The 26,078-nt window shown below is 49.1% G+C and overlaps 1 protein-coding gene across 1 annotated transcript in view; it reads left to right on the plus strand.

Moving 5' to 3' along the window:
• Positions 1 to 26,078, plus strand: part of HUWE1 (HECT, UBA and WWE domain containing E3 ubiquitin protein ligase 1) — a 484,118-nt gene that overhangs the window by 442,083 nt on the left and 15,957 nt on the right. Inside the window, exons 78-80 of the mRNA XM_082264230.1 lie at positions 1,728 to 1,833; positions 1,968 to 2,085; positions 15,865 to 16,046. Coding sequence (XP_082120356.1) covers positions 1,728 to 1,833; positions 1,968 to 2,085; positions 15,865 to 16,046 — 406 coding nt within the window. The remainder of the gene's footprint in view (positions 1 to 1,727; positions 1,834 to 1,967; positions 2,086 to 15,864; positions 16,047 to 26,078) is intronic.

Genomic DNA, 26,078 nt, shown 5'->3' on the forward strand with positions numbered 1-26,078 from the left:
TGCTCTCAAGGTTTCTATTCAAACCTGTTCATGGTGCCCAGAAAAGAGGGCAAGGTGCGTCCAACCCTGAATCTCAAGGCGCTGAACCGCTTTGTGCGGATGCAGAAGTTTTGAATGGAGTCCATTCAGTCGGTGGTGGCATCCTTGAATTGGGGAGTTTCTGGCCTCCATCGATATCAAAGATGGATATCAGCCATTCTTCCGCTTTGCGGTGGCAGAGGAGCACTTTCAGTTTGTGGCGTTACCCTTTGGTTTCGCCTTCACTCCCAGAGATTTTACCAACGACCTGGTCCCGGTGCTGGCCTTGTTACTTTAGAGGAATTTAAATTTTCTGATATCTGGGCGATCTCCTGTTGAGAGCAGACTCTCAATTACAGTTCAGACCTTTCAGGGATTCGGGTGGATGATCAATTTCAGAAAATCTGCTCTGTCACCATCCGTACGGGTCACTTATCTGGGACTGACTCTCGACTCGAGGCTCGTTCTCCCCTTGGAAAGCTACAGAAGTTGCAAAGGGCGATAAGGTTGCTGATGGAAACTGATCAGTTTTCCTTGCGGGCTTGCATGAGGGCCCTGGGCCTGATGTTATCAACCATTGAAGCGGTCCCATTTGCTCAGTCTCACTGGAGGCTTCTGCAGAAAGATTCTGGCAAAATGGAACAGGGATCCTCGGTCATGGGGTGTCCAAACTATGGCCCTCCAGCTGTTCAGGAACTACAATAACCATCATGCCTAGTTATGTCTGAATGTCAGAGATTTACAGTGCCTCATGGGACATGTAGTTATGCAACAGCTGGAGGGAGGAGTTTGGACACCCCTGGACTAGAAGATTCGTTTGAGCGATCTCACGAAGTTGGCTCTATTCTGGTGGATCCAGTCACCGGCTTTGTGTCGGGGCAAGTCCTTCCTGCCGCTGTTCTGGACCGTGGTCACCACGGATGTCAGGCTGGGGTGGAGGGCTGGGGAAGCGCTGTGCCCAGGGGACTTGGGCGACAGAAGAGTCTTCCTTGCCGATTTAATATTCTAGAGCTCAGAGCGATCACGCTTTGCCTGTTCCACTGGACTAGTCGGCTACGCTGGTCCCCGGTTTGGATACACTCGGACAATGCCACGGTTGTGGCTTAAATCAATCATCAAGAGGGCACCAACAGTGTCCTGGCGGCCAAGGAAGTGGCTGAGATACTGGTTTGGGAGGAAGACAATATTCCAGCTCTTTCCGCAGTCCGCATTCCGTGTGTGGAAAATTGGCAAGTGGATTACCTGAGTAGTCAAGTGCTGGATCAAGGGGAATGGTCCCTTCATCCGGAGGCGTTTCATCTCCTGTGTCAGTTGGGGGACTCCGGACGTGGATCTGTTTGCATCTCGCCTCAACAGGGAAAGTCCAGCGTTTTGTGGGCAGTGTCTCGGGATCCTCTGGCTGACGCCACAGACGTTTCTCCTCTTCACTGCTTACAACTAAACTGGTTTGCTGGAGCAGAGGGTGTGTGGGTTATGCCTGTGGGGACAGCCCTGTGGGCGTGGAGATTTAAATTTTCCTGCCTAGAAATACTCATGCGGGGGGCAGCATAACCCAATGGCTAATGAAGATGGAGGCTGTGTCTGTCATTGGACTTCAGAGAAACAGATTTTCCGGTAAGATCTTACAAAAATCTTGTTTTTCCCTACATGTAGTATGTACAATGAGGAATACTAAAACCTGTTTCCACAATATAATTTTTACCTTGCAGGTACACTGACATGGAAAGTGAAGATTATCACTTCTACCAAGGATTAGTCTACCTGCTTGAGAATGATGTCTCCACACTGGGATATGATTTGACATTCAGCACTGAGGTTATTTCTGTTCTTGTATTCGGGGTTATCCAGGGTGAATCAAGTCGTCTTGAAGGGATCTATAGGTTTCCTCCCTTTTTAAAGGTCCCTGCCCCAACAGTACCCGCTCTTTACATTCTCTTTTCTCTGCTTAGGTCCAGGAATTTGGTGTGTGTGAAGTGCGTGACCTGAAGCCCAATGGTGCAAATATTCTTGTCACAGAGGACAACAAGAAGGAATATGTCCACCTTGTGTGCCAGATGAAGATGACGGGTAAGGAACAATGCAGCGAAATTACAGTTTGATTAGGTGGCTTGCAGCTGTGCTATTATTAAACTAGCACTGTATGAAAGTATGGAAAATAAATTGGCTGTGAGATAATAATGAAAGCTTACAATCATTGGTCTTTTTTTTATTCGAAGTGCTCGTTTCTTGCATCAGGGTTTCTTCTTCTTCGTGACTATTTCAGTTTTTCTGCCACCTATAGTTGAATGTATAACACCAGTATATAACCTCGCTAATGGGGCCAGAAATCAAACAGCTGCAGATTATAGTGAGATACCACCAAACATAAGTAAAGAAAAAGCTGCGATAATCTGAAGTGGAACAACCAAATGTCCCAAAAAATGAATAATTGGAAAACTGTAATCAATCATGGACAATAACCACAAATTGTCACAGATAAATATAAAGTGAGCAAATAATAAATATTAAAGGAAAATATCTCTTCAATGAAGTGTGAATTATCCCAATAATTTGCATGCAATAGATACAGGTCACGAAAAACAAATATAGTGAATAAATCACAAAGGTTGTAACCAATAATAGTGAAATATTGAACTAATAACTCAATTGAGTGAAAGTCCCTTGTAGTTGAGTCCCAAGATGGTGAATGGTAGAAAATAAAGGTGAATAATGATTTTCAGCAATACTGGCTTCACCACGGTGCTCCGGTTAAATTAGCATATTCATGAGCTTACCAGAAATCAGGAAATAGGCTTGTGTAGAGCAAAAGCTCATATCATCCTTAGGGGAGATCATTTTCTTCAGCCAACCAACTGGGACAGAGATGTTCCAAGGCACTAATCCTTAATTATATGTCCGGAATTCTCAAAAAAAAAAAAAAACAAGATAGGCTCCATAGTGTTAAACCGTAAACAATTTATTAAAATAATGCTAAATTAACTCACATTGTGCAGGAAATAAAATCGCATGAAACAACCCGGCCGGCTCATAGACTAGCCTGTCCTTCCGGGAAGCGAGGCAACGTCAGCGTGCCGGACCCTACGCGCTCGTCACAAAAGACTTCTATTGGGGATCATTTGTGACGAGCGCGTAGGGTCCGGCGTGCTGATGTCGCATCGCTTCCCGGAAGGACGGGCTAGTCTGAGCCGGCCGGCTTATTTGTTTCATGCGGTTTTATTCCCTGCACAATGTGAGTTAATTTACCATTTATTTTAATTGTTTACGGTTTAACACTATGGAGCCTATCTTGTTTTTCTGAGAATTCCGGACATAAGGATTAGTGCCTTGGAACACCTCTGTCCCAGTTGGTTGGCTGAAGAAAATGATCTCCCCTAAGGATGATATGAACTTTTGCTCTACATAAGCCTATTTCCTGTGATTTCTGGTAATGAATATGCTAATTTAACCGGAGCACCGTGGTGAAGCCAGTATTGCTGAAAATCTTTATTCACCTTTTTTTTTTCTACTATTCACCATCTTATTATCTTAAATAATATTTATTATTTGCTCACTTTAAATTTATCTGTGACAATTTGTGGTTATTGTCCATGATTGATTACAGTTTATCAATTTATTATTTTTTTGGCACATTTGGTTGTTCCACTTCAGATTAGCGCAGCTTTTTCTTTTTCTTTACCTATAGTTAAATGTTGAGGCTGCAGACTTCTTGTTGCCTAAGGTGGTGACTTCTACCTGAACCAGAACATGGTGTTAATGTCTTTTTGGTTTCTGTCCAAAACACCCTAGGGAGTAGGTTCTTCTTTCCCAAGATGTGGTTCACACTGTGTCAAAACACAGCTGTAGACTTCAGGTATGCCCACAGTTAAATTCTGTTAGATTTGTCCTCATAAAGGATAGGCTGCTTCCCTGCCCACACTTTATCAGATTGGGCTCCTAATTTTTAGGCCTATGGCATTAAAGAGGTACTAAAGCTAAAAAAAAACTTTTTTAACTTAATTCACTCCTTGCATTAAGTTTAAAAACACTTTATAGTCCTCTGTCCTCCCCTTTTCCTGTGTGAAGGGGAAGAGGGGAGAAGAGATCAAACACTGTGCACGGCTGCATCTCTTCTCCCCTCTATTCCTCTTCACACAGGGCCTAGAACAGCCATTGGCTTCTGCTGCGGTCAATCAAATGCAGTGAGGAGGAAGAGGAGCACGGCTCCATAGACACACAGCTCGTTAGCGATTAGACACAGTGTGGTGCCCCCCAGCAAACCACTTGCTATTGGAACACAAGAAAAGAGGAGGAGCCAAGATCGCCAGCAGACCTGGGAAGAATACTATTGCACAGAGCCAGTGAGTATAACATGTTTAAATTTTTAAAAAAATTAACCATTAGTAACACTTTAAGGGCAAGGTTCCTCCTTTTCCACACCAGACCCATTCCGCCGGTGCTTTCGGGGCAATTTGAGCATCAAGCTTTAACTGTTTACCTTTTACCAGGTAGATATTTTCACCTCTGCGGATGCAACTTTTAGGCAGAGGGACCTGCAGTTAGTTGGTTCTGTAGTGGGGTTTCCCCTGTTCTGTTTTTGTCTGGTTGCTGTGTTGCCCACCCCTCTTATTCTGCCCTTTGGGATATCCCAAGTAGTCATGAATAAGAAAAAACCCTGTGTTCTATAATGTACAATAAAGAAAACTGAATTTTTGTAAAATCTTACCTGTAAAATTCCTTTCTCTGAGTCCTCCGACAGTCGCCGCCATCTTCATATTCGTCACAATGGGGTATTAGACTTTGCTCCGTAGGAGTAGCTAGGCAACAGAATATGTCAATATTAAAGCTTTTAACATATCCCCACCCCAGGGGGTGGTCCCCTCAGTCTATACCCTCCTGCTTCCTGTTTCCTGCTCCAGTTTCAGTGGAATAGCAGTAGAGTACCTAAACCCCAAAAGAGGGGCGGGGGCGGCGACTGTCGGAGGACTCAGAGAAAGGAATTTTACAGGTAAGATTTTACAAAAATTCCGTTTTCTCTTACGTCCTCCGACAGTCGCCGCCATCTTCATATTCGTCACAATGGGGACGTCCCAAAGCAGTGCAAACATGAGGGGTGGGAAACGCAGCCGCGCCTAAAGGCAACGCAGTCTCCACATCAAGAAAGTAACCTTACCAAAGGAAGGAAACCAGCTGGGCAACACGAGAAAAAATTTGCTAAACGGGAGCAATAACCCAGGAAAAAAACAAATAACCCAGGGATACAAAGAAATCCCAAACAGCCCAAAGGACCAAAACCAGGGACCCTAAGGGACCGCCGCACTAAGAACCTTGCGGCCAAAAGAAGCATCTGCCGATGCATGAACATCCACTCTGTGGAACAGAGTGAAGGTGTGCACGGTCGACCAAGTCGCCGCCCTACACACCTGGGCCACAGAAGCCCCATGACGACAGGCCCAAGCCGTACTCAGAGATCTGGTAGAGTGCGCCCTCACAGGCATAAGGGAAACTTTTCCCCGCAAAGCATAGGCCTGTTCAACGGCCTGTCTGAACCAATTGGCGACGGCAGAAGCCGACGCCGCCACTCCCTTCCGAGGACCCCCGGAAGGACAAACAAAGAATCCGACTTGTGAAAAGATTCAGACGATTTTAGGTAAACCCTAATCGCCATGAACAGCATCCAAGGAGTGCAACACCACCTCCTCCGAATGTTTAGACTTCGCGCAAGGCGAAGGCAAGACAATGTCCTCATTGAGGTGAAATTCCGAAACCCTCTTCGGAAAAAAAGAAGGGTTAGGTCGCAAGACCACCTTAACCAAGTGATTGACCAGATACGGACAATGGCAGGACAGGCTGCCAGCTCCGACACTCTGCGAGCCGAATTGATCGCCACCAAAAAAGGTGACCTTCTAGGACAACATAGACAACGAGATCTACCCGATCCGTTCAAAAAAGAACCATGTTGTAACACGGACAGAACAAGATTCCAGTCCCAAGGAGGCAGAGGCACCCTCCTAGGAGGGACCAGATGCCCCCGAACAAAAGTGCCAATCAAGGAGATAGATGCCATAGGACGTTGAAAAAAGAACGGCCATCGCAGACACCTGACCCTTGATGATAGCCAGCGCCAAACGCTGTCAACACCCTTTCGAAGGAAGGACAACACCCCAGAAACCGACCACGGGCGAGGTGAAGACCCCCTGAACTCACACCAGGCAAAATAGGCCTCCGAAATACGGTAAAAGACCTACCCCGAGGAAAAAATTCCTTGCGTCGATCAAAGTGTGAATGACCTCAGGGGAGAGACCCCTATCCCTCAGGGCCTCGGTTTCAACAGCCAGGCCGGCAAAGCCAGCGACTGCAAGGCAGGATGAAATATCAGCCCTTGAGACCGGAGATCTTCCCGAAGAGGCAGACGCCACGGGGCGTCGACCGCCAAATGCACGAGGTCTGCGTATCAGGACCGGCGAGGCCAGTCCGGTGTCACAAGAATCACCGTGTTTTGGTTCCGAGACCAACCTGCGAAGGAACCTGGGCATCAATTGAAACGGTGAAAACGCATACATCAGTCGGTACTGATGCCACGGAGCTACCAACTCGTCTGACGCGTCTGCCCGAGGATCGCGTGGCCTTGCCACGAACCTGTACACCTTGCTGTACAGACGAGACTCGAACAGGTCCACCTCCGGAAGACCCCACGTCGCGCACAACATCTGGAGAACACCCGGACGGAGGGGCCATTCCCCCTGGTCCAGGGACTGGCGGCATCAGATAATCCGCCCGCCAGTTCTCCAACCCCTGGAATGTGAACCGCCGATATCGCCGGGACATGCGTCTCGGCCCAAGACAGAATGTCGGCCACTTCCCGAGCCACCCGGGCCCTCTTGGTGTCCCCTTGGCGAATGACGTAAGCCACCGCCGTGGCAATGTCCGTCTGCACCCGAACCGGACAGCCCTGCAGCCTGTCCGGCCAACGTTGAAGGCAGAGAATCATCGCACGCAATTCCAGAATGCTAACCGGAAGGGAGGATTCCCCCTCCGACCAAGTTCCCTGGGCGGACAGAACGCCCAGAACACCACCCCAGCCCGACAGGCTGGCATCCGTGGTGACCACCGTCCATGAGAGAGGACGAAAAGACTTGCCCCCTGACACCGGCGGGGACAGGAGCCACCACAGAAGAACCCTTCTGGTGCAATGGCCCAACGAAATCCGGATCCAGAGATCGCGGTCGCCCGTCCCACCTGGACAGGATCTCCGCTTGGAGACCCCGCGTGTGAAACTGGGCGAAGGGAATCGCCTCGAAAGCCGAGACCATCAATCCCAGACATCTCATGCACGTCCGAGTGGACGAGGACGGAGCGTCCCTGAGGGACCTGACTTCCTTCCTGAAGAGTCCTCTGAGTTTGTCGTCCGGTAGGAAGACCTTCGCCTGGACAGAGTCCAGAACCATTCCCAGGTAAGGGAGACGAACCGATGGGCACAGTGCTGACTTTGGAAAAGTTATCGTCCAACCAAACTCCTGCAGAGACTGCATCGTAACGGACAGAGCCTTCTCCAGACCCTGGCTGGTCGCAGACCGAACCAGAATATCGTCCAGATACCCTAGGACAGAGACGCCCTGGGCTCTCAACAAGCCAAAAACCGGTGCCCGCACCTTGGTGAACACCCGTGGAGCCGAGGCGAGACCAAAGGGCAACGCCACAAATTGGTAGTGATCCTCCGCTATGGCGAATCGAAGGTACCTCTGGTGACCCTCGAAATTCGGGATGTGAAGATACGCATCCTTCAAGTCGATGGAAGCCATGAACTCCCCCGGAACCAGGGCAGCCACCACCGACCGCAGAGATTCCATGCGGAACTTGCGCACCCGCACAAAGCGGTTCAGCGCCTTTAAGTCCAGAATCGGACGTACCTTGCCCTCCTTCCCGGGCACGGTGAACAGATTGGAATAGAACCCCCGAAACCTGTCCCGATGAGGCACCGGGACCACCACTCCCTGAGCCCTCAGGTCCTGCACCGCTAGATGCAGATCCCGCAAACGCTCCGGGGACAGTAGAAGATTTGAGGGAAAAAATCTGCGCTCCGGCCTATAGAGAAACTCGATCTCGTAGCCAGATCGAACGATTTCCTGAACCCACCTGTCCCGAACCCGGGACAGCCATGGCTGAAGGAAACCGAGCAAGCGTCCCCCCACCCCAGAGTCGGGTGAGGGCGCCCCTTCAGGCCGCACTGTTGTGGGCCGCTGAACCGGACTATTGCTTACCAGTCCACGGCTTCTTACCAGGAGCCGTCTTAGCCTTGTGGGATTAGGGTAAGAGCGTGCTCTTATCACCCGTGAACCCCCTAATTAACGTATCTAGGGACTCACCAAAAAGGCGAGAACCATCATAGGGCAGATTAGCCAAGGTCTTGCGCGAAGATTGGTCCACCGACCAACACTTCAACCAAACCAAAACGGCGAGACAATACCGCCACACCATGTACACGTGCAGCCAACCGAACCATATCCAGGTCCGCATCACACAAATACATGACACCCTGGTGGATTTGATCCACCATATCCAAAGTCGCCTGGAGGGCAGAATCAGCCACCAGGACGCGATTTAAGCACCTGCATCCAGCTCGCGACAGCCTGGGCCGCCATAAGTGAAGCAAATAAAGCTTTCAGCATAGAACCCATAATAGAATAGGCATGACGGGCAAGGGACTCCGTCCGTTTGTCCGTGGCATCCCGGAACACCGGGATATCCTCAGCAGGAATCGCAGTGGGCTTATTCAGAACCGCTATCGCGTGATCCACCGGAGGTGGGACACACCAACGCCCATCAGTAGCGGGCGTAAAAGGATAGCGCAGCTTAAACCTACTTGGTATAGCAAAAGGCTTGCGTATATTACGCCAATGTTCCTTTACAGCGCATTGAAAATCATCAGTGCAGGTAAATACCTGCGATGTTTTGCGTCTTTTCTGCGTCCCATAAGCCGCCAAGGCAGCAGGAGGACATGGTTCATCCTGTAAACGCAGTGTTTGCTTGATAGAAGCAACCAATTCATCCATGAGTGCAAGCTCTTCAGACGAGCCAGGGGGAGAAATATCAACCCCCTCAGCCTCCATTTCTGACCCTACAAGGTCCAGGGAGGAACGGGACCCCGACAAGGAGACCCCAGCAACAGCAGCCCCATCACCAACACCCTCTGAATCAGAGGAAATTGAAAACTCTGGGCCTTTTTGAGGATTGAGCAGCCATCAGCAATTGCACCTGAGTCGCAAGGCTAGCCACAATCGCAGCCAAATCCCCCCCCCCCCCCGAGGGGGAAAACCCCTGGCTTCCCACCAATGTGACAGGAAATTTGCTTTCCTGAGAATCCATGCCCCAAAAAGAGTAAAATAGAATGGGTGACCGCCCCTTTAAATAAGGCGCTGCGAACGTAGCCCACCGCCACCCAAGCACACCCACACCAGGGACCCCCACAGGGAGAAGTTATACTCAGGCAAGGATACAGAGAATAGAGGGAAAAAACCTGGAGAGACCGCTGCTGCTGCTGGCCAGATCGGTGCTCCTGTAGAAAAGTTGCTGATATTCAGGGTGCTCCATTAAAGCCTATGGGAGGCTACAAGAAAATGGCCGCCATGCATGTGTACCATGCGGCCGGAGCGAGTACAGCCAAAATGGCGCCGTTTGGCGCCGAAAATGCCGCTCCCCCACCTCATGAAGGTGGAATAAAAATACACCACATAGTTATAAAGAACATGGTGGACCGCCGCAGCGGCGCTGTAATGTGCCCCAAACATGATAGCATCAAGTTCCACAGCACACAGCCGTTCACACACTCAGACTGACACAGAAGTGCAGCACAGCCCCCCCTCCTTGCAGCCCACAGCATGCAGTGTGAGAGATAGGGAAACCTCAATAGTGTGAACACAGGGCAAGGTAACACAGTCCTAGACTGACACCCCCCAGACACAGGTCCCCACATGAATACACTTACCTCTTACATGGCGTGGGGGACCCGCACAGGCGAACAAGCCGCTGTACATGAGACAGGGAGAGTCGCATCCAGGACGCAGCAGAAGGTGGGTTGAGAAACCGCACAGCGTCCAGTGAGGTAGCCACCTCACCCTAGCATCCCTGCACGGAACAGGGATGGGTCGTTCAGAAAACTCAGGAGCGGTTTCTGACTGAACGCTCGATGGCGGGCTGAGAAGCCACTGACCCACAACCTGCGACCAGGGGAGTCAGCCCGAGACGCAGCCCGCATTATCCTCTTCATCCAAAGATCTAACTATTGCTGGTAAAAATAACAGCTAAATAAAGAAAGAGAGAAACTCAAATAAAATCAAAAAAGAGAGAAGACTGAGACAAAATGCCCCAGCATAGAGATAGCCAGCTAACTCCTGAAAGCTAGACATTGAAACTGGAGCAGGAAACAGGAAGCAGGAGGGTATAGACTGAGGGGACCACCCCCCTGGGGTGGGGATATGTTAAAAGCTTTAATATTGACATATTCTGTTGCCTAGCTACTCCTACGGAGCAAAGTCTAATACCCCATTGTGACGAATATGAAGATGGCGGCGACTGTCGGAGGACGTAAGAGAAATTAGGATTTTCTCTTTCATTCATCGACGGATCCCAAGTAGTCATGAATAAGAAAAAACCCTGTGTTCTATAATGTACAATAAAGAAATTAGGATTTTCTCTTTCATTCATCGACGGATACAGTGCTCCATAAATCCTAATTAGTGGGTTTTATTGCCTCCTCCAGGAGCAGAAGTAGGCAGAACAAAAAACGCTTGGCTACACCAATGGGCCGTCCTCAGCTGGTATATAAACCCCCTCTCTGCTGTAGGTAATCTGTTTTATTCTGTCTGTCTTGTCAGATGTAAGGACCTAGGCTCCCAGCTGGTATCTCTGGTCCTAGCAACTTGGGTAACCTCCAGGGACGGTTGGACCTGCCTGCAGGTTCCCTCCTCCCATCCTTACATCCCACACTGAGCTGGGCTCCCACCCCCCACCCCCCCACTCCCTTTTTCCCCTGTCTGGACCTGGAGTCTGGTGGGGGTCCCAGGGCAGAGAATGCAGCGGAGACCCCTGGGGTCTACCCCGGCTATCCCCGCTCTGTAAGGGTCCTGGGATAGTGTTTCCCGCCCTGGTAGTCTGGAGTGGTCCCAGTGTAGGAGACCCCTAGGTGCATGCCCTGCTGTTTGCAGCGTGGGTATAGTGCAGGGGGAGACCAGTGCGGAGTGCACAGCAGAGTGTCTCCCTTAAACGTGTGTCCTATCTTCAAGGGGGGTCCCCTTGCAGAGGGTGCAAGAAAGATCATGGCAGCATGCTTCAGTGTAGCTGATGGGGGCCATTTTCCCTTAGTCTAGCTGGTATCAGGTTGGCGGCCATGTGTGGGTAGCCGAATGATGTCGCGGTGGGCCATTTTCCTTTAGTCTAGATGGTCTCCGGTTGGCGGCCATGTTTGTGTAGCGGATGATGTCTCAGGGATGTTGTAGGACTGAGGCCTCGTGAAAGGAGCCTCGCTGCAGACGGGGGCTCTCGGTTTCAGTCCACTGAAAATTTTGTGCTTCTGGAACGGAGAATAAGGAAAATATATCTTTTAAATCTTCTCCGGGAGGTAACAAGCAACCTTGGTCTGGTAAGCCCTAGAGCTAGCTTCTACAGACCTGCAGACAAGACCCCTTCAGCATTGGGTTGGGGGGACATCTTCGCTGGTTTCCAGCCCCGTGAACTTCGAGCATCAAAGAGATCCGCTAAATCCTGCAAAGGTTCAGGTGATGTCCGAACTACCTAAGGTTCCCCCATCCCTATCTAGCGAATTTAATTGCCTAGGTCTGATTTTAATTCTGACCAGGATGGTCCTTCCTCTGGACACATTTCCGGAACCAAAGGCTGTGATTCACCGGCTGCTGTCACACAGACAGCTCTCTCTACCGATTTGCATACAGGTTCCGAGTCTGGTGGTATCCACCTTGAAGATAGTTCTATTTGCACAGTCCTACATACAGCTCTTTAGCACGTTCGGCTCTACAGATGGATACCGAGGTTTGTGGAGGGTCGTGGCGTGATCACGGGTTCCTCTGGCAGATGCCGCAGGCGTCCAAGCGCCATGGTAATGCTAGCATCATACTCAGGTCAGGCTTCTTCCACAGTTCTTGTCAGGAATCAAGAGCAAGGATCTTCCAATCACCCTAGTGGCCTTAAACTTCCTTTGGGGGCTTCCTCTCAGAGAAGACCTGTTGTCCCAAGGGCTAATCTACCATCCTGCTTTACACTTGCTGGTTTTAATGGCTTAGCTATTGAAAGCCAGATATTGAGGGATAGAGGTTTGTCTGTATCAGTGATCCCTACTATGGTTAAGGCGAGGAAGTCGTCTTCTAGCAAGATATACCATTGTACGTGTAAAGCATACATTTCTTGGTGTGAGTCGATTGGCCCTCAACCTCGATCCTTTTCTGTGGCTCGGATCTTAACCTTTCTTGAGTACCGTCAAGGGCCAGGTTTCTGCCTTGGCAATCTTCTTTCAGCCACCCCTAGCCACACACTCTTTAATTCAGGGTTCGACGTGGTTCCACCTGTACGGTCTGGTCTCTCTTGCCGCCATTGGATTTAAATTTAGTGATTTCGGTTCTCCAGAAACCTCCATTTGATAATATTTGGGAGATGCTCTTGCCTATGTTCTCCCAGAGGGTGGCTATTACCTCAGCCCGCAGGGTGTCGGAGTTGGTCGCCCTATCCTGTCGCAGTCCCCATTTAGTGGTTTATAGGGATAAAGTGGTTCTTGATCCCTGTCCATCATTCCTGCCCAAAGTTGTCTCTAACTTCCATTTGAATGAGGACATTGTGTTGCCTGCCTTGTGTCCCAAGCTGGTTCATCCAAAGGAACTTGCTTTGCATACCTTGGATGTGGTTTGTGCGATTCGGGTGTATCTGGCAGCTACTGATTATTTTCGGAGGTGAGACTCGCTTTTTGTGGTTACGGACGGACCAAGGAAATGGCTGGCCGCTTCTTCGGCTACCATATCCAGATGGATCAGACAGGCGGTGACTCACTCCTATTTAATTAAAGGTCAGGTTCCACCTTTCCCTGTCTTGGCACATTCTACTCAGGCGCTGAGTGCTTCATGGGCCTTCTGTCATCAGGCTTCAATATCGCAAGTTTGCAAGGCGGCCACTTGGTTGTCCGTGCATACATTCACAAAATTCTATAAGGTAGATACTGCGGATGCTTCTTTTGGCCGCAAAGTTTTGCAGGCTGCTGTTTTAAGAAGGACCTTTTTACCTTTATTTTTCAGACGGGGCTCCTGTGATCCGGTTAAGGGCTCTTATTTTTAGCCTTGGGTTATTTTCCCCACCCCTCATTTTTCTTTTGGCACAGCTTTGTTATGATTTAAGGAGCGCCGTGTCTGTCGATGAACTAAAGAGAAAATGTGATCTTTGTACTTACCGTAAAATCCATTTCTCTGTGTTCGGATTCAGCACCCACCCATCTATGGAGTTCTGATACTTCTAATACTGCTTGCTACTAAACTGATTACCTAGAGCAGAGAGGGGGGTTATATACCAGGTGTTTTTTGTTCTGCCTAGTCTTACTCCTGGAGGAGGCAATATAACCCAGTATGTATGATTTATGGAGTGCAGTGTCCTTCAATGCACTCAGAGAAATGGATTTTACGGTAAGTACAAAAACCCCATTTTTGGTTTACATGTAAAATACTTTTCTGGAGTACACCACAGAGCTATCCCCACTCCCCTCTCTTGTAGTTCCTCATTGCTTCAAAACTGAGGCTTTGCTGCTTTCTTTGACCAGTGTCCATTCAGCTGTATATGGCAGAATAATCTAAGACTAAGGGCCCTTCCACACTGGAGTCCTTCGGCGGACTCAGTTTTTCTCAGTGGGGGATCGATCTGCCGATCCCCCGCTGAGCAGGAGGATGACAGCTCAGTCTCCCTGCTGTGTGCGGAGACACAGCTGTCAGGTCCCCATGCATCTCTATGGGGTAATCGGATGGGAACGGACTGTCTGTCCGTTCTCATCCAATCCTTATCAGTCCAGATTATAGGGTTTCCATCCGTCTAGATTTGACGGATCGGATGTCAGCGGACATGTCTCCGCTGATATTCGATGTCCCATAGAGATGCATGGGGTGACTGTTCAGATCCGCCAAAAAAACTGACAGGCGGATCTGAGCGGTCCATCTGTGTGAAAGGGGCCTAAGTTGTCATGGTTACGAAGAAACCATGTGTCCTGTGATGCACTCCAATTAAAGAATTTTATAGGTAAACCAAAGATCATAATTTTCTGACTGTCAGACTCATTTGTTTAATTTTCCATGCTTCAATTTTCAGTATATTGGTTACACACAGAGTTGGCCTAACAATCAGGCAGCAAAGTTTTTTTTTTTTTTTTTTTTTTTTTTTTTTTTGGCAGCCCCCATTTTTCTTTAACCACTTGCCGACCGCCGCACGACTATCTACGTCGGCGGTCAGCCCCTCACAGGCAAACTAACGTAGGGCTACGTTGCTTGCTTGTGAGGGTCTAGGGAGCGAGCGCGCGCCCCCCGGGGCGCGCTCCCGCGTGGTCACGGACCCCCCCCGCGCGTGTGACCAGCGGACCCGATGTCCGCCGGTCACTCGGCGATCGGCGGGGGAGAGGGAGAATGTCAGGCAGCTTGTGTAAACAAACTGCCTGTCATTCTCCTCGCTGCAAAGACACTGATAAAACGGATCTGGTATGTAGATCCGTTGATCAGTGTCCTTACAGCTAGAGCCACAGCCAATCACAGTAGAAACCACGCCCCTAGGGACACACACAGCCCCTCCCTTCCAAATAAAGTTAACCCCTTCACTACCAGTGTATTTTTACAGTAACAGTGCATATGTATAGCACTGATTACTGTAGAAATGTCACTGGTAACCCCAAAAGTGTCAAAAATGTCAGTCAAGGGTCCGATCTGTCCGCCGCAATGTCGCAGTACCGCAAAAAAAATCGCAGATCGCCGCCATTACGCGTTAAAAAAAAAAACAACAAAAATGACAAAAATCTTTCCCTTTGTTAGTAAACGCGATAACTTTTGCGCAAACCAATCAAAATACGCTTTTTGCGATTTTTTTTTACCAAACATAGGTAGCATAAAATAAATTGGCCGAAAATTTTTAAAAATTTTGATTTTTACATTTTTTTTGGGGGAATTTCATATAAAAAAATGTGAAAAATATTGCTATTTTTGCAAAATTGACGCTCTTTTTTTGTTTATAGCGCGTGATCAAAAAATCGCACAGGTGATCAAATACCACCAAAAGAAAGCTCTGTTTGTGGGAAAAAAAGGACGTCAAATTCGTTTAGGTACAGCGTCGCACGACCGCGCAATTGTGCGTTAAATTCACGCAGTGCCGAATCACAAAATACCCCCTGGTCGGAATGGGGGTAAAATCTTCCGGGGCTTAAGTGGTTAATGGCAGAGCAATCTAAACAGGGTTAAGTTGCAGATGTGTGTGCACAATCTACTAGTCGTTTGTCTTCATGTCAGAGTAGCCAAGAAAGAAATCCTGTATTGAGGCATTTTTGTAGGCTGCTATTGCTGAACATCCAAAAATTGTCAGCCATATTGGTCTTTAGTTCTTTGAATTGCTCCGCCAGATCAAGTATAGAGTTTGTGAATTTGGACTTTGTTGGCTGCATGCTTGATCCAGGTCAGTGGCTTAGGAAATTCAAAAGCCAGGGACAACCAGACAATTGTTATTTTTAAAGGCGGGTCGGCCTCAACAGGCTTCATATTTTGCTCAGTGCAGACTTAATCTTATGGGCCATTGTGTTAAGAATGCTCATGGACCAATATTGTATAACATACCTTTGTTTTCTGCTTCCAGGTGCCATCCGTAAGCAGTTAGCTGCTTTCCTGGAAGGTTTCTATGAAATTATTCCCAAACGTCTCATCTCCATCTTCACAGAACAGGAACTGGAGTTGTTAATATCTGGGTTGCCCACTATAGACATTGATGACTTGAAATCCAACACAGAGTATCACAAGTACCAATCCAATTCCATCCAGGTGAGTTCTTTACCTAATGCATGGCTAACTAGCAGTATTTTATAATTCAGATCTTCCGGACATAAAACTTTTGTCTCAGTAAAAGTAGAAAAAAAAATCCCCCCGTCGCACCCAAGCTTCCACAAGGAACTTATCAGGCCATACACAATTATGTGAGAGGAACAAGCTCAATATTGAGACACTCCATGTGATCTTCCCACATCCCCTATTTTTCACCCTGATGAGCCATTTTTTGTACCGGCTTTTTTTGTATTTTTGTTGCATGTTGTCCGTCTTGTTTTCTGTTCATCGTTGAAACACCATGACTTGTACTGCACAGTGTGCAGTGCATTGCACACAATATTATTACAATAAATTTACCTATTATCACATAATTTATGTGTTACCTTGTGCATCATTCACCCTCCATATAACCAACTTTTGTCTGCGACCTATGCAGAACACTTTTCCCATAATATTTCATGTTTAACTTAGAAAAAATGGAGACATTTTTTTTTTTTTTAGGTTTTGACTTTAGTTTTCCCTTTCGTTCATTGACGTACACAGCTCCTGATCTTCATAACCATTGGGTTATACTGCCCCCTACAGAAGTAGGACTCTAGGCAGAAAAAGAATTCTGGCTACACCCATGGGCAGTCCCAGGGGGTATAATCCCCCTCTCTGCTATAGCCACTCAGTTTTGTTAGTGTCAGCAGAATTATAACTCCATAGAGGGGTGGGTGTTGTGTCCGTCAATGAACATCAGAGAAATGGATTTTACGATAAGACAAAAATCCCATTTTCGTTTTTTTGTTTTTTTTTCTGCCTAGTGTGCAAGGAACTAGGTCCTTACTCCTTGGATCTCTGGTCCTGGCAAAGTTTTTCTTTTTAGATAGACAATTTTTTCTCCTGGATTTTTCCTGTGAGATCTACAATCAACTGCCAGATTAGGCGACAGCTGGGTAATCTAGATCCAGTGGTCACCCCAGTCTGGCCAGCGAATGCGCGTAAACCGCAGCTCTGCGCCAGGTCGGCCCCACTGGACGGGGGCTGGCCTGCGAGTAAAACGCCTCGCGAGCTCACATACGACCAGGTCTCTGTGTTCTTCCTGGCTGACAGCCCCCCATTCCTGTGGAGGGGTTCTCTCTGGAGCGGTGGTACCCTTACCGGTAACTCTGGTATGGTGAGTAGCTGTCTACCCCTGGAGGGTTTTGGGGTGGACGTGGGCCCCTCCTATGCACAGTCAGACCCCCCGGGTTCCCCTCCTTCCTGTCAGGCACCCCCCTTCTTCTGTACCCCATCCTACCCCCCTCCACCTATGCTGGGGCTTTTTGGGTGGTCTGGTCCACCTCTTGGGGTGGGGGCAGGGCGCTTTACTGGCAATGGGGGCTGGGGGAGTGCGCATCGGACAATCGAGGGAGGGGGGTCAATTGTATCTGGTGGGGGCTCCTGCCAGGGCCCCTCGTCCTGCCTGGGTCTGTCCTTGAGGCCTAGGGATTACCTAGGTGCTTGTTTCTACTGGTAAAAAATAACCCGCGCCCCTGTAAGGCTCAAGCAGCAAAATTCCAAACACTGGTATGTTAGAAAACCAATTGTAGAAAAGGGGAGTTGCACTAAAGCATATAAATCATAGCAGTCCACATCAATTGCTTGAAGATGCAGATATGTAGAATAACATCATAAACTGGTTTCTACTGGGTGGTTAGTCTGGTGAGGTTCTCTCCCTCTGCTGAGATTCGCTTGGTGCTTTGTGCTTGGCGACTGGGTGGTGCTGCCAGTGCGGTGGGGGTTGTCCCTTGCAGCGTGTTACACCTTTTTTGTGGGGTCCCCCTGGTGACTCATGGAGTCTTTGGAACACATCTCCCCACCTAATCCCGTCTCTGAGGCTGCGGAGTTGGCTTTCAGGCGATGGGCTAGCAAAAAGCACCCTCTGCTTTTTCCCCTGCCTCATCTGTCTCCTCAGGTCCTGAATCCGATTCGGCCGCCGCAGACGTGGGTCACGCTCCTGGGTCTGCAACCACGCGCCCAATATCCTCTTACAGTGAAGATGATTCCTGCACATGTGCAACCGCGCATGAAAAGGCGCTGGTAGACGATCTATGCATGAGACCTTAACGATGTAGAACGCAGCTGCGACGGAGGTGCAAGGTTCCCTTTTGCACTCACAAGCCAAACCAGAGCTGCAAAGGTGTTTGGTTGTCCCCACTCTTTAGCAACAATTTCATCGAAATAGGCGGGGAAAACAAAGTGTCCCCTTGGGGTCCCTAAGCGATCTCCTAGGCGTTACCCCCACGAGGAGTCCCTTATTAAGAAGTGGACTCTCCGGTTTCCAGATTAAACAAGGCAACTATGATTCCGATTGAAGAGTTCCCAGCCTTTAAGGATTCGGCTGACAGGTAGGCGGAGGCTGTGGCCCTCAATATGTAACCTCTGGCTGGTTTGGCACTGAGGCCAGTATTCACCATTATACAAAGAACTAGAAAGTGGCGCCTCCCAGGGATATGTGTTAGGTATAAATATTAAATGTGATAAAAAAATGCGGCTGCCATCAATTTGTGGATAACCAAAAAAATCATATAAAAATGAAAATTTTGAGGCACCTCAAAATTGTCATTTTTAACAGTATTCACAGTTGCCCTGGTGTCGCAATGTCTGACCACGTGGGCTAAGCTTTTACGTTGTGACCTGGAGGGAGAGCGTTTTCAGGGTTTTTACTCAAACCTGTTTACAGTTCCCAATAAGGAATGCAAGGTGCATCCAATCCTGGATCTCAAGGCACTGAACTGCTTTGTGCAGAAGTTCAGAATTAAGTCTATTCGCACAGTGGTGGGAATCCCTGCGTCGGGGGATTTTCTTGCCTCCATCGACAGCAATTCCGATATGTCGGTCACCAGCGCTTCCTCTGCTTTGCTATGGGAGAGGAGCATTATCAGTTTGTGGCGTTACTCTTTGGTCTCGCCTTGTGCTCCTTGGGTCTTGACAAAAGTGTTAGCACCGGTGCTAGCTTTGTTACTTGGCTACTCTGACGATCTCCTTCTGTGAGGGGAGTCTCCTACTTCTCTGGTGGAAACCCTGGAGATCACCATATGAACTCTGCGGGTGTTCGGCTGGATTTTGACTTTCAGAAATCTGCTCTGGTTCGTCCCCCAAAGCTGGACTATCTGGTTCTGACTCTGGACTCGGCCTTAGCAGATGGTCGTCCCTCTGGACTTGCATGCTGGGTCTGATGGTGTCAACCTTTGAGGCAGTTAAGTTTGCACAGTTACGTGCGAGGTCTCTGTAAAGGGAGATTCTGGCCAAATGGGACAAGACTCCGCAGTCTCTGGACAATCAGATCCGGTTGAGTCGAAGAATGGAGTCCCTGATATGGTGGCTTCGTTCTCTGGTGCTTCGCCTGGGTAAATCGTTCCTGCCCTTGTATTGGACAGTGGTCACCATGGATGCCAGCCTGTCTGGCTGGGTAGGCGTCCTTGGCAAACATTCTGCTCAGGGGATCTGGACACTGGAGGAGTCCAGACTACCGATCAATGTCTTGGAACTCCGAGCAATCAGACATTCTTCAGGGATGCCCAGTGCGCATTCAATCAGACAATGCCATGACTGTGGCTTATGTCAATCACCAGGGGGTCCTGGTCGTTCTGGCAGTAGCCGGCATTCTAAGGTGGGCAGAACGGTTCGTTCCAGCCCTCTCCGCTATACACATTCCCGTGGTGGAAAACTGGCAGGCGAATTACCTCAGTTGGCAGGCGTTGGACCTAGGGGAATGGTCCCTTCATCCCGAGGTGTTTCATCAGTTCTCTCTGGTGGGACATCCCCAAGTTGGATCTGTTGGCATCTCGGCTCAACAGAAAGGTGCAGCGGTTTGTGGCTCGGTCACGGGATCCTCTGGCGGACACCACAGATGCGTTGGAGGTCAGTATCATCTGATTTACACCCTCCCTCCTCTCAAGCTTCTGCCAAGAATTCTATGCAGGATCGAAGCAGAAGAGATTCCAGTCATCTTAGTGCCTCCAGACTGGCCTCGCCGGGCTTGGTTTGCAGATCTGGTACAGCTGGTCGCCGACGTTCCTTTGAAACTTCCTCTCAGGGAGGATCTGCTGTCCCAAGGGCCAACCTTCCATCCTGCTTTACAGTCTCTGGCTTTGACTGCTTGGCTGAACACCAGGTGCTGAAGGATAGGGCTTTATCTGAGTCGGTGATTCCTACGCTGTTAAAAGCTAGGAAATCTACTTCTAGCATTGTACGTGGAAGACGTAGATTGTGTGGTTTGAGTTCTTTTGAGGTTCATCCTCGCTCCTTCTCGGTGGCTCGGATCTTGACCTTCCTTCAACGAGGGGTTGAATAAATAGGCCTTGAGTACCATCAAGGGCCACGTGTCGTCTTCGGCTGTCTTCTTTCAACGACCCTTGGTCACACACTCCCTAGTGCGTACTTTTCTTCAGGGTAATCTGGTATTTGGTTCCTCCACTGCGGGCTCCGTTGCCACCTTGAGATCTTAATTTGGTGCTTTCAGCTCTACAGAAGCCTCCCTTCGAAAATATTCGGGAGATTCCCCTGCTTGCGCTGTCCCAGAAGGTGGCCTTTTTTAGTTGTTCTGATCGGAGCGCAGGGTTTCGAAACTGGCAGCGTTGTCCTGTCATTCACCGTAACCTGGGGATTCCCAGGGATAAGGTGATTCTTTGCCCCTGTCTGTCGTTCCTTCAAAAGGTTGTCTGATTTTCATTTAAATGAAGACAGTGTGTTGCCTTCCCTGTGTCCCAGGCCTAAACATCCAAAGGAAATTGCCTTGCATGCCTTGGATGTGGTCCAGGCAATTAGGGTGTACCTGGCAGCTACAGAGTCTTTCAGGAATTCAGACTCTATTTGTGCTTACGGCCGGACCTAGAAAAAGTTTGTCCGCTTCCACTGCGACCATTTCCAGATGGATCAGACAGACAGTGGTCCAGGCTTATTCCATTAGGGGGTCAGGTTCCTCCTTTCCCAGTCTAGGCGCACTCTACTTAGTGCTTTCCGTCATTCTGGTCATCGATGCACACTTTTACAAGGTTTTAGAAAGTGGATTTGTTGGCATCTGCGGATGCTTCCCTTGGCCACAAAGTTTTGCAGGCTGCTGTTTAAGAGGACCTGATCCTTTTGAGTGTTTTTTTCAGGTGAGCTCCAGTTGTTTTGTTGAGCTCCTGCTTTCCTGGTTGGCTAATGTCTAGCCTTGGGAATTTTTTTGTTCCCACCCCTCATGTTTAACACTGCTATGGGACGTCCCAATGGTTATGACTATTAGGAGCTGTGTCCTTCAATGAACGAAAGAGAAAATGGTATTTTTGTCTTATCGTAAAATTAATTTCTCTGATGTTCAATGACGGACACAGCACCCACCCCTCTATGGAGTTATAATTCTCCTGACACTAACAAAACTGAGTGGCTATAGCAGAGAGGGGGGATTTTACCCCCTGGGACTGCCCATGGGTGTAGCCAGAATTATTTTCTGCCTAATGTCCTACTCCTGTAGGGGGCAGTATAACCCAATGGTTATGACTATCAGGAGCTGTCTGTCAATGAACATCAGAGAAATGGATTTTACGGTAAGTCAAAAATCCAATTTTTTTTGACCAAGCTGGTCCAAATGAATTAGTTCGTTCAACAGATGTGTAAGTGCCATATTGCCTGTGTGAAATAAAACCTAAAATTAAAGCCTTACAGGTAACTTGTTTTCCAAGAGTCTTGCAGGACAGCACCTGAGAGATCGTGGCTCTTCCCACCGTCTAAGGAAACACCACCTCCACCAATGTTTTAAAAGGAGTCTTCTCTCCGCCACATGTCAGTTTTAGTAGAGTACCTTCGCTGGGACACATAAGCCTATCCTAGTTAATCACAGCTGTATACGTATCGTAAGGGCGGGTCATTGCTGTCCTGAAAGACTTAGAAAACAAGTTACCAGTAAGTCTAACTTGAATTTCTCTTACGTCCTCTGACAGTCGCCGCCCACTCATTCAGTCTTCACCAATGGGTATTGACCTCTTATCCATAGGAGCAAGCTAGGCATAAGACTAGTTAAAAACAAAGTAATTTACATAGACACACCTATGGGGGCTGTCCCACTGGTCCAATACCCCCCTGCTATCAGCATTCCCAACTCAGTTGGTCTTCTGCCTAGTTAGGAGTAAGATAGGCTCTCCCTGTGCTGGGGCTACAGTCTCATCCTTCCTCTGTTTTATTACTTTTATTTCATTCCAAGTGTTTTTTTCTTGCACTACTAGCTTTTTATTTGTTCCTGCGCCTAGTTAGTCGGATTTTCAGAAGACTACGGCGTTTGCGGAGCTGGGAGTTGGACTGGCCGTCCTGGTGCTCCAGGACAGAGGGCCTTATGGAATCCCAGCCCGCCATCGAGCGTTTAGCAGGCTATGCATACACCCTGGCCTCGCAAACGACCTGTCCCTGTCCTCAGGGACGAAAGCCCGCGAGGTGGCCACCTCGCTTGGACGTCTCAACCGCGGTTCGGTTCGTTGCTAGAGTCCTGCGTTTTTTGGCTGACGGCACCCCCACCACCTGGGGTGGGAGGCTTCCCGTCGATGAGAGGCGCCCACGCCATCTGGTACATTAACTACGTTCTGTGTGGGGCCTCTGTCTGGGGATGGCAGTCTGCTAGGTCTGTGGTATCCCCTCATGTCTGTGTGTCTGGGGCTCGCCTTACTCCCGATCCCTGCGGGGGCTCTACCACGTCTAGGACGCTATCTGGTGGGTTGTGGGGGTCCCTACCCTGGGTGACACTGTTGTGGCTGTGTTTGGGTGCAGACATGCATGGGCGCCCCGCTGCGGTGTAAAAAAACGCGGGTCCGCCATTTTAGGTGTGGGCATGCGGTGTGACATCACTTCCTTTCTCATACAGGGGAGATCGTCAGCCAGCATGGTAACACTTGTGGGGGTCTGTTTTTGCTGTTTTGTGGGGAATATCTCTGGCTATCAGCTTTATTCCTGCCTGAGTGGTCTATCAGTGTAGTCCTTAATAGCGGTGTATTGCGGTGGGATCGCCGTACTATTTAAAGGGCCAGCGCTAAAAAAGTTATTTTATGGAGACCTAGGACAGCAAATTTCCCCCAGCTTTGGTGGATGATTCAGGCTCCTCTGAATCATCTACACTTACTGCTGCACTTGTGACTTTAGTGTCTAAGGTGGATCTTTTGATGGTTGAACGGGATTCTAGGAAAAGGCCTAGGTTTTCTCACTCTTCTGATTCTGAGTCTGACATGGTTGCCGTAGATAGTTTACCCCCGGAGGGGTCTCATTCCTCCCAGTCTGAAGGGGAGGCGGAGGAGGGGGATGATTCCCTCCCCTGGGACGGCCAGAGAACACGCTGCTATGTCTGCGCTGATTACTTCTGTGAAAGATACACTACATTTGGAGGATGAGCCCAACCCTCCGGGTAAGCGGTCCTCTTTTGGGACCCGCAGATCCCAAAAAGCAGCGCAGGTGTTTCCTTGCCCCGCTGAGTTTCACGAGACTGTGAATGAACAATGGCGCAATTTGAAGCGCAATTTTGTGGTGCCTAAACTGTTTCAACTCCGTTACCCCTTTGCGTCTCCTACGGATTTGCGCTGGTCTGTGGCCCCTAAGGTGGATCACACGATGTCCAGATTGAACAGGGCCACTCTGGTACCCACTGAGGATTCTCCGGTGTTCAGGGACCCTACGGATAGGCGGTTGGAATCCCTCGCCCGCCCCGCCTATATGGTGGCGGGTTCCTTGCTGAAACCTATTTTCGCCTCCGTCGTGCTGTCTCAGGCTGTGGCAGATTGGACCAAGGTGCTTAGGCGCACCCTCGTGGCTGACTCTGCCCCCTCCCCCTACTACTTTGGAGATGGTGGACCAGATTAGTCAGGCGGTTATGTACCTGTGTGACGCGGCCTTAGATGAGGCCCCTTTAGCCGAATGCCTGTCTGGTGTCGCGGTGCTTAACAGTTGCCTGGTTTGGCTGAAGAGCTGGTCGGCTGACCAGACTTCCAGGAAGACGGTGTCTGACATCCCTTATGCGGGGATTCGTCTTTTTGGGGAATCCCTGGACGAATTGGTTAAAGGAGTCACTGGGGGCAAGAGCACTCTACTGCCCAAGAATCCTAAGGGTAAGTTCTTCTGCGGTAAGCGGGGCCCTTCCTTTAAACCTCACCAGGTGTCCTTTTCGTGCTTTCAAAGCACAGGACAAGGGGAAACCCTTTAAAGGCCATGGCGGCCAGAGGAAGCCTTGGGCGGGCAAGTCTAAAGCCGCCCAGGCTGGAGCGGCGGCCCAGTCCGCCTCAACCCGAAGGGACGCCCTCACCCGTTTCAGGGGTGGGGGGACGTCTGCACTGTTTTTGTCAAACCTTGGCTGCTTCCGATTCCGGACAGGTGGGTTCAGGAAATCATTCGATCAAGTTACAAGATCGAATTCCTTTCGCGGACAGGTTCTTTCCCTCAAATCTTCATTTGACCCCAGATCGTTTGCAAGATCTTCATGGGGCGGTTCAGAATCTTCTCGCCCAGGGGGTGATAGTCCCGGTGCCGCATCGGGACAGATTTCGGGGGTTTTACTCGAATCTGTTCACTGTGCCCAGAAAGGAGGGCAAGGTGCGTCCAATTCTGGACTTGAAAGCTCTGAACCGCTTTGTGCACGTTCAAAAATTCCGCATGGAATCGCTCCACTCGGTGGTAGCCTCCCTGAGCCCAGGAGAGTTCCTGGCTTCCATCGACCTCAAGGATACGTATTTACACATCCCCATATTCGAGGGTCATCAGAGGTACCCGATTCGCAATCGCGGAGGCGCACTATCAGTTTGTGGCGTTACCTTTCGGTCTTGCTTCGGCTCCAAGGGTGTTTACCAAAGTGCTGGCTCCTGTTTTGGCCCTGTTACAGGCACAGGGCATTGCGATCTTGGGATATCTGGACGATCTCCTGTTAAGGTCGAGTGCCAGTCAGAGCCTGCTGCGCGATCTGTCCACTACGGTTCAGACGCTCCAGGAGTTCGGGTGGACCATCAACGTTCAGAAGTCGACTTTGTCTCCTTCGGTTCATCTCCCCTACTTGGGGATGGTCCTGGACTCCGCCCAAGCTAAGGTGGTTCTGCCGGAGGACAAGCTCCGGACCCTGCAGGACGAGGTCAGGTCCCTCAGGGACAACGAGTCCTCGTTGCTCAGGGCCTGTATGCGGGCCCTGGGGTTTATGGTGTCGGCCTTCGCGGCAATACCGTTTGCACAGTTTCACACACGGTCTCTCCAGGCGGAGATTCTGGCCAGATGGGACAGACTTCCTCAATCTTTGGACCTGAGGGTATCTTTGAGTTGAATAGAGAACATGGAAGACTGGGAAGGAAGGATTTTCCAGGCACATAATATAATTAAAATCAATATTTATTTGAATTCCATAAAAAACAGGAAGAAAAAACAAATGATGAAACGAAAAACATTTACAGTATGAAACCGATTAGGGCCCAAATTGGCTCACCAATCGTGTGTATAACATACAGCAGTTCTAATGAATTTGATTTTATACAAATACATTGCTGTTAGACATATCCCTAATATAAGAAATAGGCTATAATACATCAAGGAGATCCTGTCAATGGTTGGTCCAATTGGAGGCACCGTCCAGCCAGGGTCAAATTATGGTGACAAAGAGTAGCAATTCAATTGCTCAACATGTTTCGCCTCATAAAGAGGCTTAGTCTGGAGCTTAATTATGAATAAGTATTATAGATAGATTCTGTACACTTGTTATGCAGGACAAACGTCACCGCAGTGTAATTGGTAGTTAGTAACGAAGGGACACTCATGGGCTAGTCAGCGCTTGGTATCGTATAGATAAGGCTGGCCCAGGAATAGTAAACATCTGGCTGCCATCAATCAATTGAAATTGCTGAGAGCGTTTTTATTTAACTATTTGGGTTAAGCCCGTAAGTTAAGTAATGTAGAAATGATGTTTGAATTTCCTTTGACCAGCTCTGTCTACATGTCCATGGTGTCCTCTCCGGATGGGGAACCGCCGCCACTCTTTGAGGCGAAACATGTTGAGCAATTGAATTGTTACTC

The sequence above is a fragment of the Pelophylax lessonae genome, assembly GCF_965119305.1.
Source record: "Pelophylax lessonae genome assembly, chromosome: 7".
Taxonomy (NCBI): Eukaryota; Metazoa; Chordata; class Amphibia; order Anura; family Ranidae; genus Pelophylax; species Pelophylax lessonae.